This window comes from Gopherus flavomarginatus, chromosome 4 (genome assembly GCF_025201925.1).
Source record: "Gopherus flavomarginatus isolate rGopFla2 chromosome 4, rGopFla2.mat.asm, whole genome shotgun sequence".
Lineage (NCBI taxonomy): Eukaryota > Metazoa > Chordata > Testudines > Testudinidae > Gopherus > Gopherus flavomarginatus.
In genome coordinates, this window is record NC_066620.1 from 3,366,447 (window position 1) to 3,389,073 (window position 22,627).

Below are 22,627 nucleotides of genomic sequence, written 5' to 3' on the forward strand. Positions count from 1 at the left end.
CAGAATGGGCTGCAGTATGAAGCCGGGTCCCTGACAGATGTGCAAGCACTGGATATGATGTCAGCGCCGTTACCCTTATAGGCCAGACTTGCCATTTTCTCCAAGAAAGTTGATTGTAAATTTGCTCAAAGCATCTGCCAAGACGTCGTCTTTCCCTGGCAGATGAGTCACTGGAGCAATCCAGGGTGGATTCTGTGCTCCCTAAGCAGGAAAACTCCCTTATGCAGCTGGTTAGAAAAATCCTGCCTTGGCAGTACATCACTGGGGCTGTCTGTCAAAACTTGGATGGGTTTGGATGTAACCAGAGAGAGAGAGTCTTGCAGGCCAGACAAATAGCACATGGATGTGGAGCCTCGTCCACTGCAAAGCTTGCAAACCTGGAAGAGGTGAAGGTCTAAGTGTGTCACTGTCTGGGACTGTTACTGCAGAGAGGCAGAGAAGTCCTCCCTTGCCTTTTGCAATAAAGCCCCCTCAGTGTCCAAAGATGTTTTGGGGTGGTATGTCCCCAACTAGCCCTCCAGAGGCTCGGAGGTAGCCTGGTGAAAGATGCTGGTCAGTTGCACTGGTAAAGAACCTGTCACAGCTTTGGCATCTCAGAGCTCAAGTGACCCCACTTTGTGTGAGGATGAAAACGAACCAGTCCTTGTTCCATTCCTTGGGACTTTGTCTAGTCAGCATACAAACCTTCCAGAGGACCCGGGTCTGGAAACAGAGCTGAATGCATTGTACTGATGATGGGCATGCAGGGAATCATGCATGCCCAACAAGATTAAGATGTTACTAAGACCCTTGTTTACTGTATTACAACACTAAACACATTGGTGTAGGTTTGTGTTACGTTTTTGCTGGCAATTACCATTGTAACAACCATCCTTTAAAACCTTGTATTAAATACACACAAGAAATACACAGTCAAAGTATTTGAAACATGAAGTTATGTAAGAATTTCATTGTTGCAATGTCCATGATTCTCTTTCCCTCTGGTTGTCTGGAGTATTTATAGGAAAACTCTCCTGCAGGCCAGTCTCTTTAAATAGCCCTAAAGCTGGAGCTCACTGCCCTTTGGGGGAGAAAGGAGAAGTTCTAGGAGATGTTCATTTTTGCCACTATGGATGTTGTTTGTTGCTGTAAGGCAAAAGAAAACAGGCGTAAAGGCATAGCACAGAATAACCAAACAAGAGAAAGCATTGTCTGTCTGCTGGCCTTTCTCGCTTGCTGGCCCGCTGGGGAGTTCCAGCACATGGTGTCCGTCTTAGCACCTCTGAGCCCTGATAGATGTCTGCCTGTGGCAGGCTGTCAGAGGGACTGCGTTAGCTGCTTCTCTGGTCTCAGGGTCACCGCAGTGTTGCAGGATTTAGGCGAGCCTGGCAGAGGTTCTCTTCTCTGGTTCTGTTTCTGGTCCCCTGCGGTCAGGTCAGGGCAGTGAAGGCGTTCGAATGGGATGGTGGATCCCAAGGTCATGGTGTGTCGATGTGTGTGTCTGGGATGCTGTCTCTTTAGAGCTGGATCTCTGCAAGGGCTCATGTTGCTGCATTCGTTGGCCTTTGTTGCTCCGGATTATCTCAGCGAATCCTCTCTTCACGGCATTTCTGATTCCTTCTCCTGGACTCCGCTCAGGTGACTCGGATGGCAAAGTCCCTGTCTGTTATGTGAGCAGTTTGCTGGGTTCAGGGGGGAGGCAGCAGCTGCAGATGAACTAGTCTCGGGAGTCAGATGAAGAGGATCTGGCTCTGTCAGGAGGGAGTGTCCATCTCGGTGTGTGCGTGGGGGCTGGGGTTCCCAGACAGTACAGTCTCAAGCTTTTCCTGGTGGGCTGCAAGATGATCCACGCTCTGTGGAGACCTTCTCTTGCAGATGGCTGGAGAGCACTGGGTCAAGCCATTGTCCTGACTGAGAAATGACTCCCAGGACTGTGTTGATGTCGTCTCATGTCCCATGTGCTGCCCTGTCTCCTGGGCCCTCCCCTCCAGCTGTGTCTGTGCTCAGGAGAGGCGAGGAGCCAGACAGTGGTGTCTTGGCTTTGATCAGGAAACGTCACCAAATTGATAATCAGTGCAGGGGGGATGCCCGGGAGGGTGGGGGCTCAGAAGAGCTGGAAGAAGCCTCTGTGGTCGTGCGCCTTTGCTAAGTGCTGACTAGGGAGCAGGGTGGCTCTGATAGCCAGGAGAGGAGAGGGGTTGGTGAGGCAGAAGCCAGGGGTCAGGGAGATTTCCTAATAGGCTAGAACAGTCTTCCAAGAGAAGTGATGGAAACTCCATTACTAGGCTGGATAAGCCCTTCTCCATGTTCTGCAGGGAACAGTCTCCGGTCCCCGAGGTGGCAGACTGCGTCGGCCCTATTATCTGTCTCCACCCTTCATGATTCGCTGGAGGTGGAGAGCCCCTGGTGTTACACCTGCCATTTAGTGTATCGAACGCGCATCTCCAGCTGAGCGACTCTGCTTGCTGCCCGTCCCTCCATGCCTCTCCTGATCTCGTTGCAGGGTTCAAAGCGAGTCCTGCGATCCAATGAATACGTCCTTCCACCCGGGGGCCTGATGGAGACTGACCTGGAACTGACTTTTTCTTTACAGGTAACATGCACCTTGCTAGCCTGGATGCAGAGCACCCAGCCTCAGCAGGATCTGACGCTCCTTGTGCCGCCCCGGGTCCCTTCCCGACAGCAGGGAATTCAGGGGGAACTGAGCAGGAGCCCAGTGGTGATGTCTCTGGGTGCTTTAGTCCCTGCGGGGTGCATGTGCGATGCACGGAATGCGCAGTTGGGGTCCTGAGTGTCAGCTCGGGGCTGATTGCATCTCCATGCCGCATGCCAGCTGCTCCAGGCACCTCACTCTGCCTCGCCCATGCAGTGTGGAGCAGTTTTGTGTAAGGCCTTGGGAGGGGGGGAGCAAGCTGCTCAGGGTGGGCCGGGGCGAGGGGGCTGGAAGGAGGTTGAGGTGCAGGCTCAGGAGCTGATAGAGCTGTGGTTGCTTGAACACTTGGCCGGCCTGTGTAGCTCTCCTGCCCTGCCATGGCTGGGTGTTTTCCCTCCCCCTGTAGTACCCGCATTTCCTGAAGAGAGATGGCAACAGGCTGCAGATTATGCTGCAGCGAAGGAAGAGGTACAAGAACCGCACAATCCTGGGCTTCAAGACTCTGGCGGTGGGAATCATTAACATGGCGGAGGTAAGCAGCGCTGGTGGGGACCAGCTGCGATGCCTGGGAGCTGGGCAGCAGGAGCTGCTGCTGGGAGCAGCTGGCCCAGGGGCTGCGCTGGCCTGGGAGCTCTGCCCAGCCGCCAGCACTGAGTGGCTGGTCAGCGCGTGCAAGGCATCCGTGGGGGGGCGCAGGCGTTGCTGGCTGCATGCTGGGCAGCCGTCACTGCTCTGTGTTTGTCTGCTCACCCAGGTGATGCAGCACCCCACAGATGGAGGGCAGCTTCTGGGCCTCCACAGCAACATGAAGGATGTGAGCATCCGAGTGGCTGAAATCAGCATCTACTCCCTGTCCAGCCAGCCCATTGACCATGAAGATGGCAGCGTCCCCTCCGGCCCCAAAATCAAAGCCTCGGGTACGTATCTCTCAGCCCTGATGAGACGCGTGCGCTCCTCTCTCCCCACTCTCAGCCTCGCTTTCCCCAGGCTCCCCTGAGGCGCTCTGGGACAGGGATGTGGGGGATACCCCATATCCCTGGCTTCTGGGCATGCCGGGTGTTTCCTGGGGGTGGGGTGGGGGGATCTGGCTCGGACGTGGCACTTGCATTTTCTGGTTTCAGATCGCTCCCCAGACATGGATAACTACTCGGAGGAGGACGATGACAGCTTCTCTTCAGAGCAGGAGGCCAGCGATGATGCTGTGCAAGGCCAGGTAAAGGCAGCTTAGCCCTGCTGCCATGGGGTCTCAGGTCACAGTGGGTCCTGCCCTCAGGGAGAGGGGATGCCTGCAAAGCCCTGGGGCAGGAGGAATGGGGCCCCTTGGCCCAGACCCTCTCCTGCCCTGGGAATGAATGCCCAGGCCTCGGGGGAGCAGAGAACAGGGGCCTCAGGGCGCTGGCTGGCCGCAGCATGCAATAGATGATGTCTCGGGGTGAAGGCTGTTGGAACACTCAGGAGCACAGGGCTGCTCTGAGCAGATGTCCTCCTTCGTCGAGCCATAGATCCCACAGTCAGAAGGGGCCGTTGTGATTATCTAGGCTTATCTCCTGCATGACACAGGCCAGAGAACTGCCTTGAACAAACTCCAACTTGAACTAAAGCGTCACTGTTAGAAAAACGTCCCAGCTTCTAGTGCTGGAGAACTCCCTCTAATCCCGGGTCAGTGGTTCTAGTGGCTCATTACACTCACTGGTAAACATCTACGCTGTATTTCTGGTCAGAGCTTATCTAGCTTCAGTGTCCAGCCCTGGGACGGTGTTAGACCTTTCTGGGCTAGACTGAAGAGCCCATTATTAAGTACTGGGCTCCCATGTAGGCACTTTCAGACTGGGATCGAGTCAGCCCTTAGCCTTCTCGTCGATCAGCTAAACAGATTGAGCTCTTTGATCTATCGCTCTAAGGCAGGTTTTCCAGCCCTGCATCATTCTCATGGCTCTTCTCTGATCCCTCTCCAATTTATCAACATCCTTCCTACATTGTGGCATCAGACCTGGACACAGGAGTCCAGCAGTGGTCACATCAGCGCTAACCACAGAGCTAAAGGCCTGGTCTACACTACAGAGTTGGGTTGACGTACAGCAGCTCTGAAAGCGTCCGCCCTACAATGGAGCTCCCACCGATGTAACGCTCCCGCTGCACCGACTCAGTGAGGCCACCTGCGAGAGGCTTAGCACTTACGTCAAGGGGGTTAGGTCAATGCAGTGTCCGTGTAGACGCCGCGTTGCTTACAGCGATTCCTGCTGCCTTTCAGAACCCATCCCACAGTGCCCCACACGGGCAGTTCAGTCGGCGCAAGTGCTCCTGGTGAGCATAGTGTGACATAACTTGGGTCGACGTAATTCTGTAGTGGAGACTTGCCCACGGTAACCTCTCTGCTCCTGCTTCCAGTGTCACCTGGCTGCGATGCAGGGCTGGCATTAGCCCCCTCAGCTGCAGAGTCACATTGGGAGCTTGTGCTCAGCAGAGTATTCGCGACACCCCCCAAGTGTGTGGCTGAGGAGTATCCTGCGGAGCTGCTGTTCATGACACCCAGGCTTCCTGCCGGGAAAGGAGCATGGTTCAGCTGTGGGCCTCACCTTGAGCTGCTCCCCACGAGGCCCTGGGCATCTGTTCCAGGACCCTGCTTCGGGGAGCCCACGTCTCCCTTCTCACGGGCGTGGCAGGCTCTGCAGTGACAATGGGTCACGTGAACTGCAGCAGGCCACACACCAACTGGCTCCTGGAAGCCTTGGTCTGTTCTTCCCCCATGCCCTGGGTTGGGTCACGGGCAGCTCAGCCTCTAAGCGGTGTGGGGCAGGACACGTGTGGGTCTCAGGTGCTGCACGAGCAGGGGAGCTATCCCCTGCAGTGACAGGGTGCACCGTACAGAGCAGTCTGGCTCTGGCCGTGCGCAGTCTGCCGGGGGTGTGGGTGGCAGCTGATGGTCATGGAACAAAGTGGGGAGCAATCAGTGAGCACTGGCCAGCTGGGAGATAACAGGCTTGTGCTCCGGCCCGGCCAGCTTCTGGTCGTCACCTCAGAGGGCCCTATGCTGGCCGGGAGCCTTCCAGAAAGATGGGTGCCCCCACTGTGCTGTGCCCTTCTGATGTGCTGCCGTCTCTGGCCTTTTAGGATCTGTACGACGAAGAGGATGAAGTGAGGAAGCCGAAGAAAGCCCGGAGGAAAATGATCAGAACCACGTCCCTGAGCAGAGTAACGTCCGCATTTCTTGTGTTAGCACAGGAGCGCTGGGAGTGGGGCTGGGTCCAATCCCTGCTGGAGGCCCAGCAGGGAGCCTCCGCAGCACTTCCCCAGCAGGAGGCGCTGTGAGCTCTGGCTGAGGTGGAGCTGCCCCTTGCCCCGCTCTCAGTGAGCAGCTGGAGGGTAGCGGTGCAGGGCGCTGTGCCCCTGGGGGAGAACCCCTCACAGTGCAGTGATCTCGCCCGCAGGCTGTGAGCGGTGTGTAGCTCAGGAGAAAGTGGCAGCTGTCCCACACTGGTGTGTGAGGGTGCCCATCCCTGGGGGGCCATTGACTTGGTCCTGTGGCTCAGTCCTTTCTGCCCTGCTCCCTGGTGGAGCCTGTGCCGCCATGGGAAAACTGATGTGAAGCGTGCGGTACAGCCCATTGCCGTGAGGGCAACCGCGTCCCCCGCACACACATCCCTGGCTCAGAGCACTTGGAGGTTTGCAGGGTGCATTCCCCAGCCCTCTGCTCTGCCTACCCACAGAGCTTCTCTGGCCCCCCGGCACTGTTGGAACCCCTCTCACCTACCCTAACGTGCCCTGGAAGCCAGGGCCGAGCTGTTCTAGCTGAGCCCCAGGGAGCAAAGTGACCAGCCCATGGGCACACAGGACGTCTGGCAGAGAGGAGACTCGAACCCAGGTCTCCTAGCCTTGTTGTTACTGTTGTTGCTACCGAAAGCAAAGGAAATCTGGCTCTCCCTCTCCCCGCACCTCCGGAGTCCTCAAGGTCACGTCTTGTCCGTCAGTCTGCCAATGCACCAAAACCCAGCCAAGCTCAGCATGGGCAATTCTGCTCCTGTGTCTCCTAGTCAGTGTCAGAGGGCCGTCCGGACCTTTGCCCCTTAAGAAGGGGTGGCCAACCCGAACCAGTTAAGAGCTCTGCCCTTGGGATGGCTTTGGGGAGGCCGGGGGTGCAGTGGCTGCTGCTGGCCCCTGTGCTCAGGAGGGGAAGGGTCTGGGGGCTGTGCTGCGGGAGAGTTTTCCACATTTATTCCAAAAGCCCCGCTAAAAATGACAAAGAGCCGAGGGGCTGTGTCTCTGCACAAGGCCTGCATGGCTGCTTTGCAGAGGTTCCTTTGTGTGTGTGTTGTGTCCCTTTTCCCTCCCGTCTGTTTTTGTCTGGGGAGCTCTTTGAGTTGGGCTGCGTCTCTCTGTGTTTCACTAATGACTATAGCTCATAAGCCCGGAGGTGCTGACAGAGCCACTAGCTTTGAGGCTGTGGGGGGGCCCACCTCTCCCCACGTGGGGCGCCGTGGAGCCATGAGTTCAGCACACGGCACAGTGAAAGCAGGGGCGGCTGGGGAGTAGCAGCTCCCTGGGAACCTCACGTGTTTTCCTCTGTCCTTTCCTTCCAGCAACCGAACTTCAAGCAGAAATTCGTTGCTTTGCTGAAGAGATTTAAAGTGATGGATGAGGTGAGAAAGGCTGGGTCCATCCCTGTCTGACACCTGGCGCCAGCAGGACTGGCACCTTTGGGTCAGTCTGGGGAGCCAGGGGGCCAGGGGGCAGAGAGGAGCAAGCGAGGGGGCAGGGTCTTGGGGGGAAGAGGTGGCGTGAGGGCATGGGGGAAGGGGCCACAATTTGTGCTCCGGTGCCCCCCCCCCACACACACACTTTTAGGAAGCTCTTGAACCAGTCCCTTGGCTCTGTCCTGACAAACCCAACATGCAGATGTGTTCGAGCCCAGCGGTGCCCCTCAGGAACACATTGTCCACCCCATGGAAAGCCCATTCCGGCCCCAGGTGACGAGGGCAGCACACTGGCACGAGTCAGGAATCCCCAAGGGGAGATTCCTGGCTGGCTCTTTGTAGGCTGAAGGGAGGGCACTTGTGGACAACCTGCTAGCAGAAGAGCCTGTACGTGACCTGGGCAGAGCGTTGGGGGTTGACTTTCCAGCCTCCACAGGAGTGCAGCCAGCATGGCTGAGGGCATCTCCTGGTGCTTTCAAGTCCCAAAATCCCAGCATTTGCGTTTCACGATGTTTGAGAACAAAGTGAGGGGAAAATTGGTAGCGTAAACAACCTCAGCCCATCTGTCTGCGGTTTGGAAGAGCTCTGGTGCCTCAGGGGCTTGGAACAGGAGCTTAACTTTCGACCGGGGGATAGTGCTGGGCCCTGAGAGGTGCCTTTTGCCCTCCCTGTGACCCTTCCCACCCTGGTTTGGCCAAGTTACAAGACACTAAATTGCCATTTGCACATGCTCAGTTGAGCTTGCTCCAGAAATCTCAGAACATTCCATGTGCACTGTGCATGCTCCTCAGTCCCCCTGAGGCTGCCCCAAGATCCAGAGCCACCCTCGTGGGGACACCGAGACTGGGTCCTCCTGCTGCTGCTGCTCATCAAAATGCCCTTTGACCTAGGGGAGATGATGAGGCAGGAGCCCCGAGTTTGACTTCTGCTAAGGGCTGGAGTTAATGGTTCAGGTCCCTTCAAGCTCTTGTTACTGAGCACAGCTGCTGTCCCTAGAGGGGAGGGAAGTGTCAGCCACCCCGGGGACAGGAGCAGTAACTCTGGGAGGTACAGAGTCCTTCCTGGCAGAGCTCTTCCATTTGACAGAGCATTCCTGCCCCTTAGCAGCAGGGCCTGGGCTGGGCTGTCTGTAGAATGAGGCTGTGGCTGGATCTGTAACCACTGCTCAGGGTGTTATGCATCCCCCCATGGCTGGCCTATGCAGGATAACAATCTACTGCTGCTAGTAATGTAGGTACTCCTTCATCTCAAGTGGCTGAGATCTATGTGCTAGTGCCGGCAGGCTGGGGCTCAGGCTGGAGGGAAGCCATTACGGCTGCACATAACAGAATTTGAATTTTCCCTTTCAACACCTTTGTGGAAGGAGGTTGTCGAGATTGCTGGGTCTGACGCTTCGCAGGCAGGAAGCGCCCACAATGGAGGGGGCTGGGCCTGGCTGGGCTGCCCCCTGCTCAGCAAGGGGCTGCCTCTGGGCCTGCAGCCCTCAGTCGCATTGCCCGTTATCTGCCCCATTGCATTTCCGGCTGGTGTCTGCGCCGACGCCCACTGTCACCTCCCCAGGGCTCTGCCTTTGCCTGAAACTTCTCCACCATTGCTGCGCCGCCAGGTTCAGCTCCACCAGTGGCAGCCGCTGGTGTTTAACCACATCTCGGCTTACCCGGCTGGGAGCAGCCTGCATGGCACCGCGGCTCCCATACGGGAGGAAATGGGGGCTGCCTCAGTGGTGGGAATGAAGGGAAAGAATAAGGGGAAAGGCTAGTGTAGGCAAGGGCTTCGGCTCTCAGCTGTTCTGGCTCCTAGGCTGGTTTCTCCCATGTCTTATGTTCTAAAGCTCATGCTTCAGGGTTCCAACTGGCCCCCAGCAGGGGTCAGGAAGGGATTTGCCCCACCCCTCAAAAGTATTCTGGGGTGGTTGTTTTTTATCTCCTTCCTCAGAAGCCATCAGGGATGCCCATGGCTAGAGATGGTCGAGGTGGGAGAGGCAGCACCGAGCAACCTCTCTCAGGTGCTGGGCTGGCTCATGTGCTCGGGGTCTGGCTGATCACCAGATGTAGGGTCAGGAAGAAATTTCCCCCTTGGTCACATTGGGAGTGACCTTGGGGATTTTCACCTTCCTCTGCAGCATGTGGGTGCAGGTCACTTGCCAGGACTATCTGAGTCTAACTCACTGACTCATTTCCCTGCCATTGCGGGGGGCTGGGTCAGTCCCCCTGTTCTCTGCCTCTGGCACGTGACTGTCTAGTCTCCTGGGGCTGAAGCACTTTGGTCTAATTCCAGCTGGGTTTAGTGCCTGGGTGCTGGAGGGAGTGACCTGTGATCTACAGGAGAACTGGCAGGATGATCTGGTGGCTCTATAACTGACTTTGGGGTGTCTTAGCTTGTTCTCCCCAGCTGCATTGTCACAGCCAGGTCAGGAGCAGCCAGACCTAATAGTCAGAGTCTGAAGTCACAAGAAGTTGTCGGCTTGGCCAGGATACCAGAGCATCAGAAGCAGAAGACAAACTGGTGATCAGAACCACCAGTCAGGAAATACCAGGGGGTCAGAGGCAGGAGACAAACTGGTGATCAGAACCACCAGTCAGGAACTAGAGTCAGGATACCAGGGGGTCAGAGGCAGGAGACAAACTGGAGATCAGAACCACCAGTCACATGCCAGGAGTTATTTGGGGTCAGGCTGCCAGGAAATCAAGCCAGAGGCCCACAGTCCACAACAGGCCAGAGCCCAGTTCAGACAGCGTCCTGTTCCTGGCTTAAGTAGGGCCAGCGGGCCAATCAGCTGCCCTGGGACTCTGCCAATAGGACTGTAGGGGCCGAGTCTCAAACTGGGGCTGAGTATCATGGGTCCCAGGTAACCAGTCATCAGCAGGCTGCCAGGTGGAGGGTTGGAGCATGGCTGCTCCTATAAATGCTGCTGTGGGTCATGACACAGCAGAGTCTCAGCTCTGGTCATTTCTGCCCACAGCAATAATCTCACTCTGTCTGTGTCTCACATGGCAATAGCAGCTCCCTAGTTCTTTTTTTAAATATGGAGCTATACCGCTCTCCCAGAGCTGAAAGGGACCTTGAAAGGTCATTGAGTCCAGCCCCCTGCCTTCACTAGCAGGACCAAGTACTGATTTTGCCCCAGATCCCTAAGTGGCCCCCTCAAGGATTGAACTCACAACCTTAGGTTTAGGTAGGCCAATGCTCAAACCACTGAGCTGTCCCTCCCCCTGATTCACATGCTGTTTACCACACACTTCCTGAGAGCAGGTGGAAAGGCTAAAGCAGCGTGGACCAATCAAAGGTTCCCCAGCTGGATGTCTCCCCAGAGCCCATTCCCTGCTGGGGGTGGTCATCACCCTTTGTTCATGGGCTTGTAGCCAATGTCCAAGCCCGGAACACATCAGAGTGAAGGTTGCCGTGCAGAGAGGGGGCAGAAATGGACAGGGTTGTGTGTCGTCACAACATTTAGCTCCCTACGTTTGATTCTCTGGGTTGAGCTGGCAGTAGGTAGAACCGGTTGAGGGTATTTTGCTGGGAGAGGAGAAGGTGTTCGGTTGTGTTTTGTGCCATGTAACCTTCCGTTTCTTCTCAAAGAACTTCAGTGTCCCTGGGCAGCCTCGGCCTGCTGCCTTCCTTAGTGCAGAGGGCCTTGGAGGGGGAAGGCTGGAACTGATGGCTCCCAGAGAGTTGTATGGGGTGCAGAGCTGGCCGGCCTGGTCTGGCCTGAGCGACAGCAGGGCTCGATGGAGGACTTCTCAGATACTCCTGCGACTGGTTGTCCCTTTGTGAAGCCAGATCTGGTTGGTTGCTTGACAACGGGCAGGGTATTCTCCCTTCTGCTAGTGGGTGTTTTGGCGATTACCATGGTGTCTCCATTCCGTAAGGAGACAGTCGGAGAGCCCCCCAAAAGGCAGACCAGTTTGTTTGGAAATTACTGCATTGGGGTGGGTCTCAGATGGCTTTGTCCTTCCCAAGTGGCCTCTTGAGCGGAGCAGAGTGGCTGGTTTGGGAGGAGTCTGCTAAGCCCTGGGATTTCCTTGCCAGCACTTGGTATCCAGTGAATTTGGATCTCTGCCAGAGCAGGTGGGTTCCAGGCTTTGTTTGGTTTGACTTCAAGGCCTGGAGACTCAAGCGTGAGGAGGCTGTGGATTCCTAGGTGGCTGAAGGACTCTGCCGTGTCTCTTCAGGGTACATGATGAGCCTATTATGGGGAGGCGATCACTCACCCACGAACTCTGTAGCTCATTTTGACTGAAGCCAGCCCCTGCCTGGCTTTTTGCTGGCTGGGTCAGTCCTGTGTGCGCAGGCTGTGGGTGTTAGTCTGGGGGCTTCGGCGCTCGAATGGAGTTGGAGTTAGAGGCTTGGGCCCTCCAGCCCTTGGCCTCGTTGGTTTCAGAAGAGTTAGTCCTTCCCATGAGAGGCAGAGCACGTACGGTCTTGCTTGGCCGCTGGTTTTAGACCTCCCTGGGGATGGATGGGCAGTCTCTTGTCCCGTTTGTGGGCTGCATTTGATACGTCCATCTGGAAGACAAAGGCAGGTGTCTTCAGGACAGAGGGGTTACAGCTTTGTGCTGGGCACATCCCAGGGCTGTATCCGTGGAGACAGAAAATTAGTCAGCAGTGATGGTGGAGTGGCCACAGAGAAGCGCGTGCGGGGAGGTGTCTACGTTAGGACAGGCGAGGACGCACGGGGGATTGGCCTCGTTTCCCCTGAGGCAGGCCAAGCTGTGGGCAGTGGCTGAGGGGAGCTGCGCTCGGGCCCCCGCCCCTTTCGTCCCTCGAGTGTCTCTGTCGGCTGCTCCTTGAGGACAGGCAGGCCCTGGTGGGGGGATGGCCTGGAGGCGTGTCTCCAGAATGCTCCGGGAGTCTCAGAACAGGCCGTAGCCTGGACCTTGCCCTGCCTATGTCATTGGAGAGAATCCAGTTGCCTGGGGCAGGCTGGGACGGATCAGAGCGGAGATCCCCACACTAGGTGAGCGCCAGCTCTTCCTCCCATCCCTGCTGCCAGGCCTGTGGGGCTGTTCCTCTCCAGAGAGCACGCAGCTGGAGATGTGGGGAGGGAGCGTTGCTGTGACCTGTGCTTCTCTGCCGCAGGTTCTGGACTCTGACCCGGTGGGTCAGACCCAAGAAGTGGAGGAGGACCTGGGGCTGCTCTACGACAGCTTGGAGGAATGCAACAACAGCGACAGCGGCCCCGAGCTGGAGGATAACGAGAGCGTGCGCAGTACCCCCAAACCCACCCTGAGGTGAGAGCAGACAAGAGAAATGCAGACACATCATATGTCCTGCACTGGATGTGCTGGGCCAGGCACCAGCAGAGCTCCCCATGCTGTGCCCCAGGGCCGGGCACAGCTGGCGCTAGTTCCCCAAGGGCAGTTACACTCTCCTCTACCCCATCTCCCAACTAGAGCCCCAGGCAGTGCTTTCCTTTCTAGAAGCGCTCCTGGGTTCCTTGCTGGCACACAGCCAGCAGCTGGAAGGCCTGTCGTCCCCTTTGATTCATGGGAAAGCTTGGAGAGGAAGCTTCCCAGACTGCCGTTGCGCAGCGCCAGATGCTGACCTTGAACTGGGCAGGCGGACGGGGAGTTGTGTAACAGCTGGAGCGGCACAGTACCTGGCTAGAAGTCGCATTGCCTGCGGAGTGCATTTCCTGCGTCTCCTGGAGAGCCAGCTCAGAGCAGGACCAACAGACTCGCTTGCTGCCGGATGGGACGGAGGGAGGGAGCATGTGCACTGGTCCCCAGGGAGGAAGGAGCCCTGTCATCCCTCTGCCCTGTGGGGGACACACACTGTCTACATTGCAGCTGCCAGTGACCCCCCAGCCTGGCACACAGACTGGTGCTAGCTCTACTCAAGCAAGTGTGCTAAGAATAGCAGTGCGGATGTTGTGGCTCTGGCAGCAGCCTGGCTCTGAACTCGGGGGCTAACAATGGCCGCCTCACTAGTGGGAGCGTGCTAGCGGGGTCTGCCTGGGCTGGGAAGCAGATGTATATGTCAGTAGCTGGGGACTTTCTCATCATTCATAGACGTGTCCAGTCCTCTGCTGAACCCCGCTGAGCGCCAAGCCTCACATTGTGTCAGTGAGTTCCACAGGTTAGCTGGGCATTGTGTGAACAAGTGTGGCCTTGTGTCAGTTAGAAATTAGCTCCCTTTTGGTGTCAGTGACTGTCCCCGGTTCTGGCCGTGCTAGGGAGCAATGGATTTAGCTTCTCTATCCCATTCACTCTTCTGGGCGCATCTGTCATGGCTGCGCAGCCCTGAGCCCTGCCATCTCTGCTGACCTCCCAGAGGGTGGCTGCCCCTCTCTGAACCCCTCTATTTCTGCGGTTACTCCACAGCTGCACACGCTTTCCAAGGAGGCCAGCTGAGAGATAGGGTATGGTATTGAATCACACAGCCCCAGGCCAGCAGGACCACTGGGATCAGAGCATGGGCCACAGACTGGCCCCCAGCCATTGCCAGAGCAGAGCTTTTAGAAAAGCAGCCAAACTTGACTGAAGACTTGCCCGTGATGGGGAATCCAGCATGACCCTGAGTGAATTGTTCCAAGGGTTCATTTCTCTCTCTGCTAGTTGCCTTCCAGTCTGTTTGTCCATCTTCAGCTTCCAGCTACTGGATGGTGCTAGGCCAGAGGCCACTACAAACGATCTGTTCCCCTTGTCAGGGCTTAGACTGTCACCAAGTCCCCCCTTCACCTTCTCTTGGCCAAGCTAAATAGCCAGAGTCGCCAGAGTCTGTCCCTGAGAACCAGGTGTTTTCAGCGTTGGTTTTCGTCTCGTTCCTCATGTGCCCGACTCCTTTGTTTTCCCCTCTGGCTGCGCAGCCTCTGCTGAGGAGTGTCCGGCGAGCTGCCCACGGTGACACCCAAGGCTCTCTCTGGGGGGTGCCAGGTGCCTTTGCCTCTCCCTTCATGACTGACTTCCTGAATCACCTCTTGTGGGGGGCTCTGCCACAGGCGAAGCACTGCCCCCAGGCTGTTCTCTTTTCCCCGCTGCGTGGTCGACCTGCTCAGAGTGCCGTAGTGGGTTTGGGAGGGTGATTTCCCTTAGCAGCAGCCGTATGGCTTTGTTCCTAGTACACGGAGTTCAGCTGGGTTTTACCTGGGATTGAACTCAGGCTCCAGGGTCTGCAGTTCGCAGGATCGTACGACAGGCTTTTGAAGAGATGACGGCGACGTTTGCTGTTCTCCAGGGCACTGACACTGGCTTTAATACGGCTCCTCTTTTTATTACTGAGTCAGCTGCTCCATGGTTAAGCCCTTGGATGAAGCTGAGGACATTTTGCTCATAGGTTCAGCAGTGCTGCTCTGTTATGTGGAAACCATGTCCTAGATGTCTTGGGTCACGTTCTGCCTCTTTGATAGCCACGGGCCAGGAGGCGGTGTTGGTTTTGGCCCCCTAGTCCTGTGCCCTGGGCTGTTTCTCAGCTTGTTTTAGCCAAGTCTTTAGAATGCGTTGTCGCAGCTGCCAGCCCTTTGGCTGCACACCACATCTGTCCAGCTGCGCTGGGATTCCTGGATCTCCATCAGCCCCCACTTCCCTCCAGATCTGGGACTCCAGATACCAGCTCCCTTTGCCTGGAGCTTGGGCCTCTGCCAGCCAGCCACGTCTTTGTCAACTGATTGCTGTGGCTTTAGTAGAGGATGGAGCAGACGGTGCTGGGAGCCTCCGGAGCTGGCCTGCCTGTGGTTCCTGGCCATTCCTTCCTGTCACGTGTTCACTGGGAAAATCTTCTCTAGCCAAGCCGAGCAGCTGTGGGGGCACTTCATGAAGAGCCTCATGATCTCGTGGGGTTCGGGCAGCCAGTGCTCTGTACCCACAGTCAGCTAGTCTAGTCTCTCGAGCTGAGGGACTAGCAAGAGATCTGCCCGGGGCTTGTCTCTGCTGCCAGTCATAGGCAATCATCCAGCTGCTGCATAGCCCCGGCGTCGGCAGTCTGGAATGCCCATCGGCAGAGTGGCTGCAGGAGCCGGGGCGCGAGCCTGCCTTGTGAAAGGAGGGCAGGGGTCGACGAGTTTCTGACTCTCATTAAGCTCTGGGCCAGGCTGCCCAGAGAGGCAATGCAATCCCTGTCACTGGCAGTCTCTAAGGCCAGGGATGGTCTGGGGTTACTTGGCCCTGCCTCAGCGCAGGGGGCTGGACTCGGCGACTCTCCAGGTTCCTTCCAGCCCATATGTCTGACTCTGCATTGGTGTAGGTCACCGACCACAGGGGGTGCTGATCTCTGCTGTGTGTTCCCAGCTTTCTGATTGGGTTGGGGTGATCTTGGCTCACGTTAAACACGGTGCTGTCTGGGAACAGAGAGGTGACCCCAGCACCCCCTGTGCGTGGGATGTAGCCCTGGCAGCCCCGGAGAGCCCCAGCTATGGGAAGGAGTCAGACCCCAAAGGCTTTGCGTCATCCAGCGACAGGTCCCTGAGGCGCCCAACAGCTCTGCTGTGTATGATGGCCGGGGGCTGTCCCCCTGCTTCGCTGTACCAGCCCCCTGCCCCCGGGCTGCCTGCCCACCTTCCTGGAAAGCACCACTGTATTGCAGGCCTGCAGGCAGTGCAGCCCCATGGCGTGTTCCCTTCACACCAACACTCCCCCTCTCGGAGCTGCGCGGCTGCACCATCTCCTGGGAGCAGCCCGGGCACTGGTGATCCTCACCCGGCCTGGGGATCCGCGTTCTCTGCCAGCCAGGAGTCCAGCCAGCCCCTGGGCACTGCAGGGCCTGGGAGACGTGGCACCAGTCTGAGGTGTGAGCACGCATCAGGTTCCCTCAGACAGTCCCAGTAAGGGAGGGTGGGAGTAAACCCGCCACAGACCCCCCCAGCAGGGAACCGGCCCTTCCTTGGTTGCCAGCCCTGCGCGCCACCTCTGGGAACCGCAGGTCCCCGACTCAGTCCAAGTCTCCCCCCAGACCCCGGCCCAGTGTGAGTCTGAGGGCAGAATCCCTGGGTCCTCAGTGTCGTCCCTTTGCTGCTCAGCTCCCGGCGCTCTCTGGTTCAGTGTCTCGAGGGGACAAGCTCCCATCCCTGCAAGCTTCACCCTGTCCCCTGGGGACGCTGGGCTGGGCCAGTGTCGAAGCGAGTGGGGGCCTGTCTGTGGTGCTGTGTGCTGGGAGAGGCTGAGGCAGGCTGAGTGGGGGTCCTGGTGTCCTCGTGTCTCTCATCTCGTCCCCGTCTGTCTCCTTGTGCGTCTGTCTCTCTCCTGCAGGCGTTTCTTTGAGGGCGTCTCTCACTCAGGTTCCCAGACTGAGATCGGCAGTCTGCACGGCCAGAAAGGGCAGGAACAGGAGTCCAGCAGCCCTGTGAGTCACACCCCTGCCTCCTCGTCCTCCCTCCAGCCGCCAGGCCAGCAGCCTGTGGGCCTGGGGTGTCTCACCGGGAGCCAGGCCTGCCAGGGAGGTGTCTGTCACCTGCAAGGGTCACTCTGCGCTGCGTTTCCTTCTCCTTTTCTCTCTCTCCTGGGCGCAAGCAGCGTCCTCTCCCAGCACAGCCAGACGGAGTAGGAGCGCTCTCGGGGGGCACTGTCGGGGGGACAGAGGAGTGGTGGGAGCTCTGGGGTGCAGGCTGCCCCAGGCACATGTGTCTCCAGAGGCAGCCAGACCCACATCTGGCTGCCCTGTGCTGGGGGCCACGCTCAGGGCTGCCCTGGGATGCTCTGGTGTAGACTCTGGTTCCCCCTTCCCAGGGACAAGCAGAGAAGCGAAAGGCTGGAGCGCCGCGGGCCCTGGAGGAGGTGGGCATGGAGGTGGTAGCCGCGGTGAGTATCTGTGCTGGTGGGCGGCCACGATTGAGCCCGGGATGTGTGGCTGGCTGAGGCTTTTGGGAGGTGTCCAGGCACCGGAGCTCAGGGAGCGAGCTGCTCCCTTGGGTGAGGGGAATGCTGCCAGCCGGGGGGAGGGGGCAGACGTGGGCAGGGAGCTGAGAGGAAGGATGGTCCACAGGCTCCCTACGGGCCCCCCACAGAGCCTCTGGGCCCCCATCTAGTAGGGCCGACAGCCCGGCTCTGTTTGAGGCCACCCGGTGCCGAGCGCTCAGGTCCCATGGCGATGGGGTCAGAGACGTGCTGTAGCTAGGTGGTGGAAGGGCAGAGTGTGTGTGGGGGGGCAGGGCAGGGAGGAGGCCTGTCTCAAGGAGACTGGCTGTGGGACCATCAGCCCCTGGGAAGGGGTCCCGGGGCCCTGGTGTGTCTCCTGTGTCCAGTGACTCTGTGTCCCCTCAGGTGCTGGAGGGGGAGGAGCCCTCCCCACGCCCCGGGGCGGCAGAGGCAGCCGGGCGGGAGAGCAGTGTTGACAGGCTAGCGCAACTGGCCAGCGCCGGCAAGCCCGAGCCCCCAAACGCTGTGTCACCCAGGTAAGGCAGCTCCTGGCCACAGTCCCGGCCTGCACGGCTGGGCTGGCTACGCAGGGCCCAGGCTGGGACCGGGAGAGCACGGCTGGGCCCACCATGCTCTTCTCTGGCAAGGAAAGTGCTGATGGACCAGTCACAATGGGATGATGAGGGCCCGGCCCGGGTGCAGCCAGCCTGGCCACGGGGGGGCTCGGGCCCTGCCCAGCCCCAGGGGGAAGGAGGGGGAGGATGGGAGCCCTGCCCAGCCCCGAGTGCAGCTGGCCCGGCCCTGGGGGTGGGGATGATGGGGGCCCGGCCCAACCCCAGAGGCAGGGGAGGACGGGAGCTCAGCCCGGCCCCAGGTGCAGCCATCTCTGGTGTAGCGGTTGCGGTGGTGTGGGTGCAGTTCTGGGGACCTGGCTGCCCCAGCCTCTGCAGCCTCAGCTCTGGGGCCAAGGTTGCTGCAGCGTAAGCTCTAACTCCTGGAGATTCTCACCCTGCAGCAAAGCTGAGAGCAGACAGGTGTGGCGGCCCCGCAGCACCTCCATGAAGGACCGGCAGAACTCGAAGGGGCAGAGCGACCGCGCTAGCAGCCTGGACAGTGAGAGCTCGCCGGACTCGCGGCACAGTGCCCAGGTCAGGCTGCAGCAGTGTATGTGCGTTGCATTCCTGCCTCTTGCAGGGCAGGGGGCGCGGTGGGGCTGGGCCCCATCTGCTCACAGCAGAGGCAGTAGGGGGCCCGGTTTGGTGCCTGCGGGACCCTGGCCTATGTGGGTGGAGAGGCCCATGTGGGAGGCGTTGGAGCGGGACAGTGGCTGGCCAGTGGGAAACCAGGGGATCCCTGCAGCGTTTGATCCTGCCTGGTTGTGCTGTCTTAGGTGCCCCGGAAATCCGTCTATGATCAGCTGAACCAGATCCTGATCTCAGACGAGCAGCTTCCGGAGAGCATCGTCCTGGTCAATGTCACCGAGTGGCAAGGGCAGGTGAGGAGGGAGGGGAGCCAGGCTGCCCACCACCTGGGCAGGCTGCCTGTGGGGCCGTGGGAGGGGGCAGCCTGGTGAGGGAAGGTGGCCCCAGGATATAGAAGGTTTGCAGGCTAGGGCCAAATGTCCTTTGCCCTTGCTCGGGGGCAGCCGCTGGAGAGCAGGACCAGGATTAGCATCCGCGCCTTGGGAACAATGTGCTACACGGCAGTGCAGCAGGCGAGCAGGGGAACACGTTTCGGTTCATTGAGAACAAGGAGATCCTGGCTGGAGAGGGTCAAATTGTCGATAACGGTGCGGAAAAGGCAGAAGTGCTCGGTGACGGTTTCCGTGCTGAATTTGTAAAGGAACCAGGCTGATGTGCTCGTGTCGCATGTGGAGGATGATGTGCTTTCCAGTCCAGCAGTCACCGAGGAGCATTAAGCACCATCTGCCAGGGATGAACGTTTTTAGAACAGCAGCCTGGAGAACTTGTACCCAAGAGTCTTAGCAGAGTTGACTGTGGAGATCTCTGATGCTAATTTCGAAAAAATCTTGGAATACCAGGGCCATTCCAGAAGCCCGGCTGGGGGCTGGTGTTGGGCCAGTTGTCAGAAAGGCCAGGTGGGATTAGCTGGCCGGCTGCGGGCTGGTTAGCCGGCCATCAGTCCCAGGCAGTGTCATGGAGAGGCTGGGATGGGATCCAATTGCTAACGAAGGGCAGGAATATCATTAATGCAGCCAGGGTGGGATTATGGAAACCAGGTCTTGTCAAGCAGCCCTGATTCCGTCTCTGATGGGCTTACAAGTTCGGCTGGTAAAAGTCACAGCAGAGATGTACCATAGTGAGACTTCGGGATGGGGTTTGACTCAGCTCCACGCAAGGCGCCAGTTCGCAGACCTAGCCCAGCCTCACGGGCGCCCTCATTAAAGGAGCTGCCTGGCAGAGCTCGCAAGGAGTCGTCCCTGGATGGGCGTGTGGCAGGTGGGATTCCTCAGGGCTCAGGAACATTGGCAGTAAATAGAAATCGCGGATGTTGCACTCCGGGGAGCTAGCGAGATGGCGCTGGGAGGTGATTTTACCCGTCTCCGGCGTTGGCACCACGGCCAGGTCTGGTGTCCGCTATTGCAAACGTGAAGGGGGCAGAGAAGAGCTGTGGAAACGATGGGAGGGCTGGAGAAAACGTCTCACAGTGAGAGGCTGTGCCTGGGCTGCTCAGGTTGCTACAGGGGAGACGGGGTTGAGGGGGGAGTGACTAGATCACAGTGAGTAAGTGGAGAAGAAAATGCCTGACGAAAGGAACTTCAGGGGCCCCTCCCCCAGCTGGGAGAATGGACAGGAAGTTCGGAGCGATCACACCCCGCTGGAAATGCCCTGCCCCCATGGGAACGGAGTCTCTGGTCCAACCTCCTCCCACCGTGCAGCACAGCTCCACGGGGGCCCTAAGGTAGGGGCCTGGCGCAGACACCCCAAAATGAGGGGGATGCCACTAGAACTGCTCCTACCGGATGAACTGGAGCCACTGGAGGGAAGAGAAGGGACGTGTGTAAGCTTGGGCTGCCGTGGGTCCCGTGGGCTGGGCTGCCTGGAGCTGGGCTTCAGCCCCTACCTTCTCTCTGGCTTTGTCTCGACAGTACCTGAGCGAGCAGCTCCAGGCGCACAAACAACCCGTCGTCTCCACTTGGTCCGTGGCCGATGTCCAGGCTGCCTTCAACACCATTGTCGCTCGCATCCAGAGATAGTGAGTGCAGCCGGGCGGAGTGGGCAGAGGGTGGGCGGAGTCTGGCCCTGGGGGTGAGGCCTGGCCCCTGGCAGCATGGTGGGGCACGGGGCTGGCCCTGAGCTACATGGGGAGGAGACTGGCTCTGGGGGTGGGGGGAGGACCTGGCCCAGATGGCACTGGAGCAGGCTCAGGGACGTGTAGTGAGGGAAGGGTTTGAAGGAGAAGCCCATGGGTGCTGGGGGGCTGATTGTGCACCATCACAGGATTGGGCCCAGAGTCCATGGGCTGTGAGCAGGGATGGGCTGTCCAGCTGGGTGTTGACGCTGGACCCTAATGATGTTGGTGTCAGTCTCAACGCTGAGAACTCATGGCTGCTCCCCGTTAGCCCCTCCACTGAGGGTCGCTGAGCAGCGAGGCGGGACACAGCAGACCTGCCCCTGGGAGGTGTGCCCTTCGTCTGGGCTCGTGGCCAGCCCGGGGCCTGAGGAGGGAGTGGGCTTGTCTCCATGGGTGGCATCTGTCCTGGCCCCTGCGTGGCTCTGAGTCTCTCAGGGGTTTCTCTTCCTTCTGCAGCTGTAACTGCAACTCTCACATGCCTCCCCCAGTCAAAGTGGCCGTGGCGGGAGACCAGAGCTACCTGAGCATCGTGCTGCGGTTCTTCGTGGAGCAGCTGGCCAGCAAGACCCCAGACTGGCTGAACTACCTCCGCTTCCTTGTGGTGCCACTGGGTAAGAGCCACCCGCTGGGAGCCCCAGTTCTGGGGCCCAGTGCCCTCTGGGGAAGGGGCTGCTGGGCCCCCCAAAGGCAGCCCATGTGCGGGAGAGGAGGCAGCAGCTGGGGCATCGGCAAGCTCCGCTCCTGGGAGCAGCCAGTGTCTCTTCCGGCTGCGTCACTTCCTCCATCTCCTTGGCAGGCTCACACCCGCTGGCCAAGTACCTGGCATCTGTGGATGGGAGGTACAGCGCCCTCTTCCTGGACACGGCGTGGAGGGAGCTGTTCAGCCGGGCTGAGCCCCCCAGCACAGGTGAGCAGCAGGGGCGCCCGAGCAGTGCCAGCTCTGGGCTGTGCGGGCAGCTGGCGGTGTGCTCACCTCTCCCCTTTGTTACCAGATTTGCCCAATACTTCGGGGTTCACTCATTTATTCGGGTTACTTTGGGGGTGGGGTTCTGTAATTCTGTCAATGTGCAGCTTGTGTCACGGAGGTTCTCATACAGAGCTGTCCTGCAGGGCCAAGGTTCCCCAGGGCTGGGTTCTTCCAGCCCCAGAACCAGACGAACACACACACGTTAACAGAGCGTGTCTGAGAGGATTGGGTTAATCAGCACTCCCAGGTTGACCCCTTAGATGTCCCTGGACTCAGCAGACTGGGGGAGCAGCACTTCTACGCTGCCAGTCTCATATGTCCCGGGTTCAGCACATCCCTGTCTCTGCTTTCACGGTACAGTTGTTCTGGTTGTAACCCACCTGATGAGCGAACCCCACAGGGTTTTGGCTGCAGGGATCTTTAGCTTAGCTAGGAGGAGCATCGCTGCAGAGCGAATGGCGGGAAAGAGAAGCAACCAGCTTAACCATGAACGTTATTTATTGCCAGGTGGTAACCAGAGGGGAGCCAAACAAACAAAACACTCAGAATATTCAATCAAACTTAAATTTGATGACAGAAGTCAGGTTTAGAAAACTGTCACTGATCACACGAGTCAGGGTCACAGGGCTACACCTAGGGAGCGAGCTGGGTTCTCACCACTCCGGGAAGCTTGACTCCATCGGGGGTCCCAGCTGGTGGTGGTCCGGAGTGCTGGAGACAGGCAGACCCCCAGCACGATCAGTCAGGAGAAGATGAAGTCCCAGTGGAACTGATGCAGATTTTGGATCCAGGCATCTGAGCACTTACTTGAGCGTGGGTCGGGGGTTTGTAGGGAAAGAACCATGGTTCAAGGGAGACACTACATTTGTTTATGAGTAAGCTGATGGCTTAAGGGAGGATACCAGAGTCGTTTTGTTCAGGCTGGACACTAATTGCTGCTCAATTCCTGGCTATGGGTCGTGTTCCTTCCAGGGGGCCCACAATGCAGTTAGGCAGCTTCAGTAGTTTGGATACTAATAGAGGGTTTATTGTGAGAATTGGTCTGATCACTGCTGAGCTGGGTGTGGGCAGGCGGGTACATTAACATGTGGAGCAGAGATCCCCCATGATGCGCTGCTTCCCTGCCTTTCTGATCCCAGAGTTCCCTGCGGTTCCTGCCTTGGGATCTCTGCTCTCCCTCCTGTGTGCTAATGGGGATCCCTCCCTGTCCCCTCTTCCATGCAAATGAGGCCAG

General features: G+C 58.4%; 1 protein-coding gene across 3 annotated transcripts in view; it reads left to right on the forward strand.

Moving 5' to 3' along the window:
- LOC127049868 (phosphofurin acidic cluster sorting protein 2-like) overlaps nt 1–22,627 on the forward strand; it is a 119,906-nt gene that overhangs the window by 85,497 nt on the left and 11,782 nt on the right. For all 3 annotated transcript variants that reach the window (XM_050951192.1, XM_050951193.1, XM_050951194.1), the window contains 15 exons: nt 2,483–2,572; nt 3,039–3,164; nt 3,387–3,549; nt 3,754–3,845; nt 5,744–5,824; nt 7,210–7,269; nt 12,403–12,554; nt 16,506–16,599; nt 16,983–17,054; nt 17,517–17,647; nt 18,127–18,259; nt 18,502–18,606; nt 20,221–20,327; nt 20,883–21,037; nt 21,223–21,333. In XM_050951192.1, coding sequence (XP_050807149.1) covers nt 2,483–2,572; nt 3,039–3,164; nt 3,387–3,549; nt 3,754–3,845; nt 5,744–5,824; nt 7,210–7,269; nt 12,403–12,554; nt 16,506–16,599; nt 16,983–17,054; nt 17,517–17,647; nt 18,127–18,259; nt 18,502–18,606; nt 20,221–20,327; nt 20,883–21,037; nt 21,223–21,333 — 1,672 coding nt within the window. The remainder of the gene's footprint in view (nt 1–2,482; nt 2,573–3,038; nt 3,165–3,386; nt 3,550–3,753; nt 3,846–5,743; nt 5,825–7,209; nt 7,270–12,402; nt 12,555–16,505; nt 16,600–16,982; nt 17,055–17,516; nt 17,648–18,126; nt 18,260–18,501; nt 18,607–20,220; nt 20,328–20,882; nt 21,038–21,222; nt 21,334–22,627) is intronic.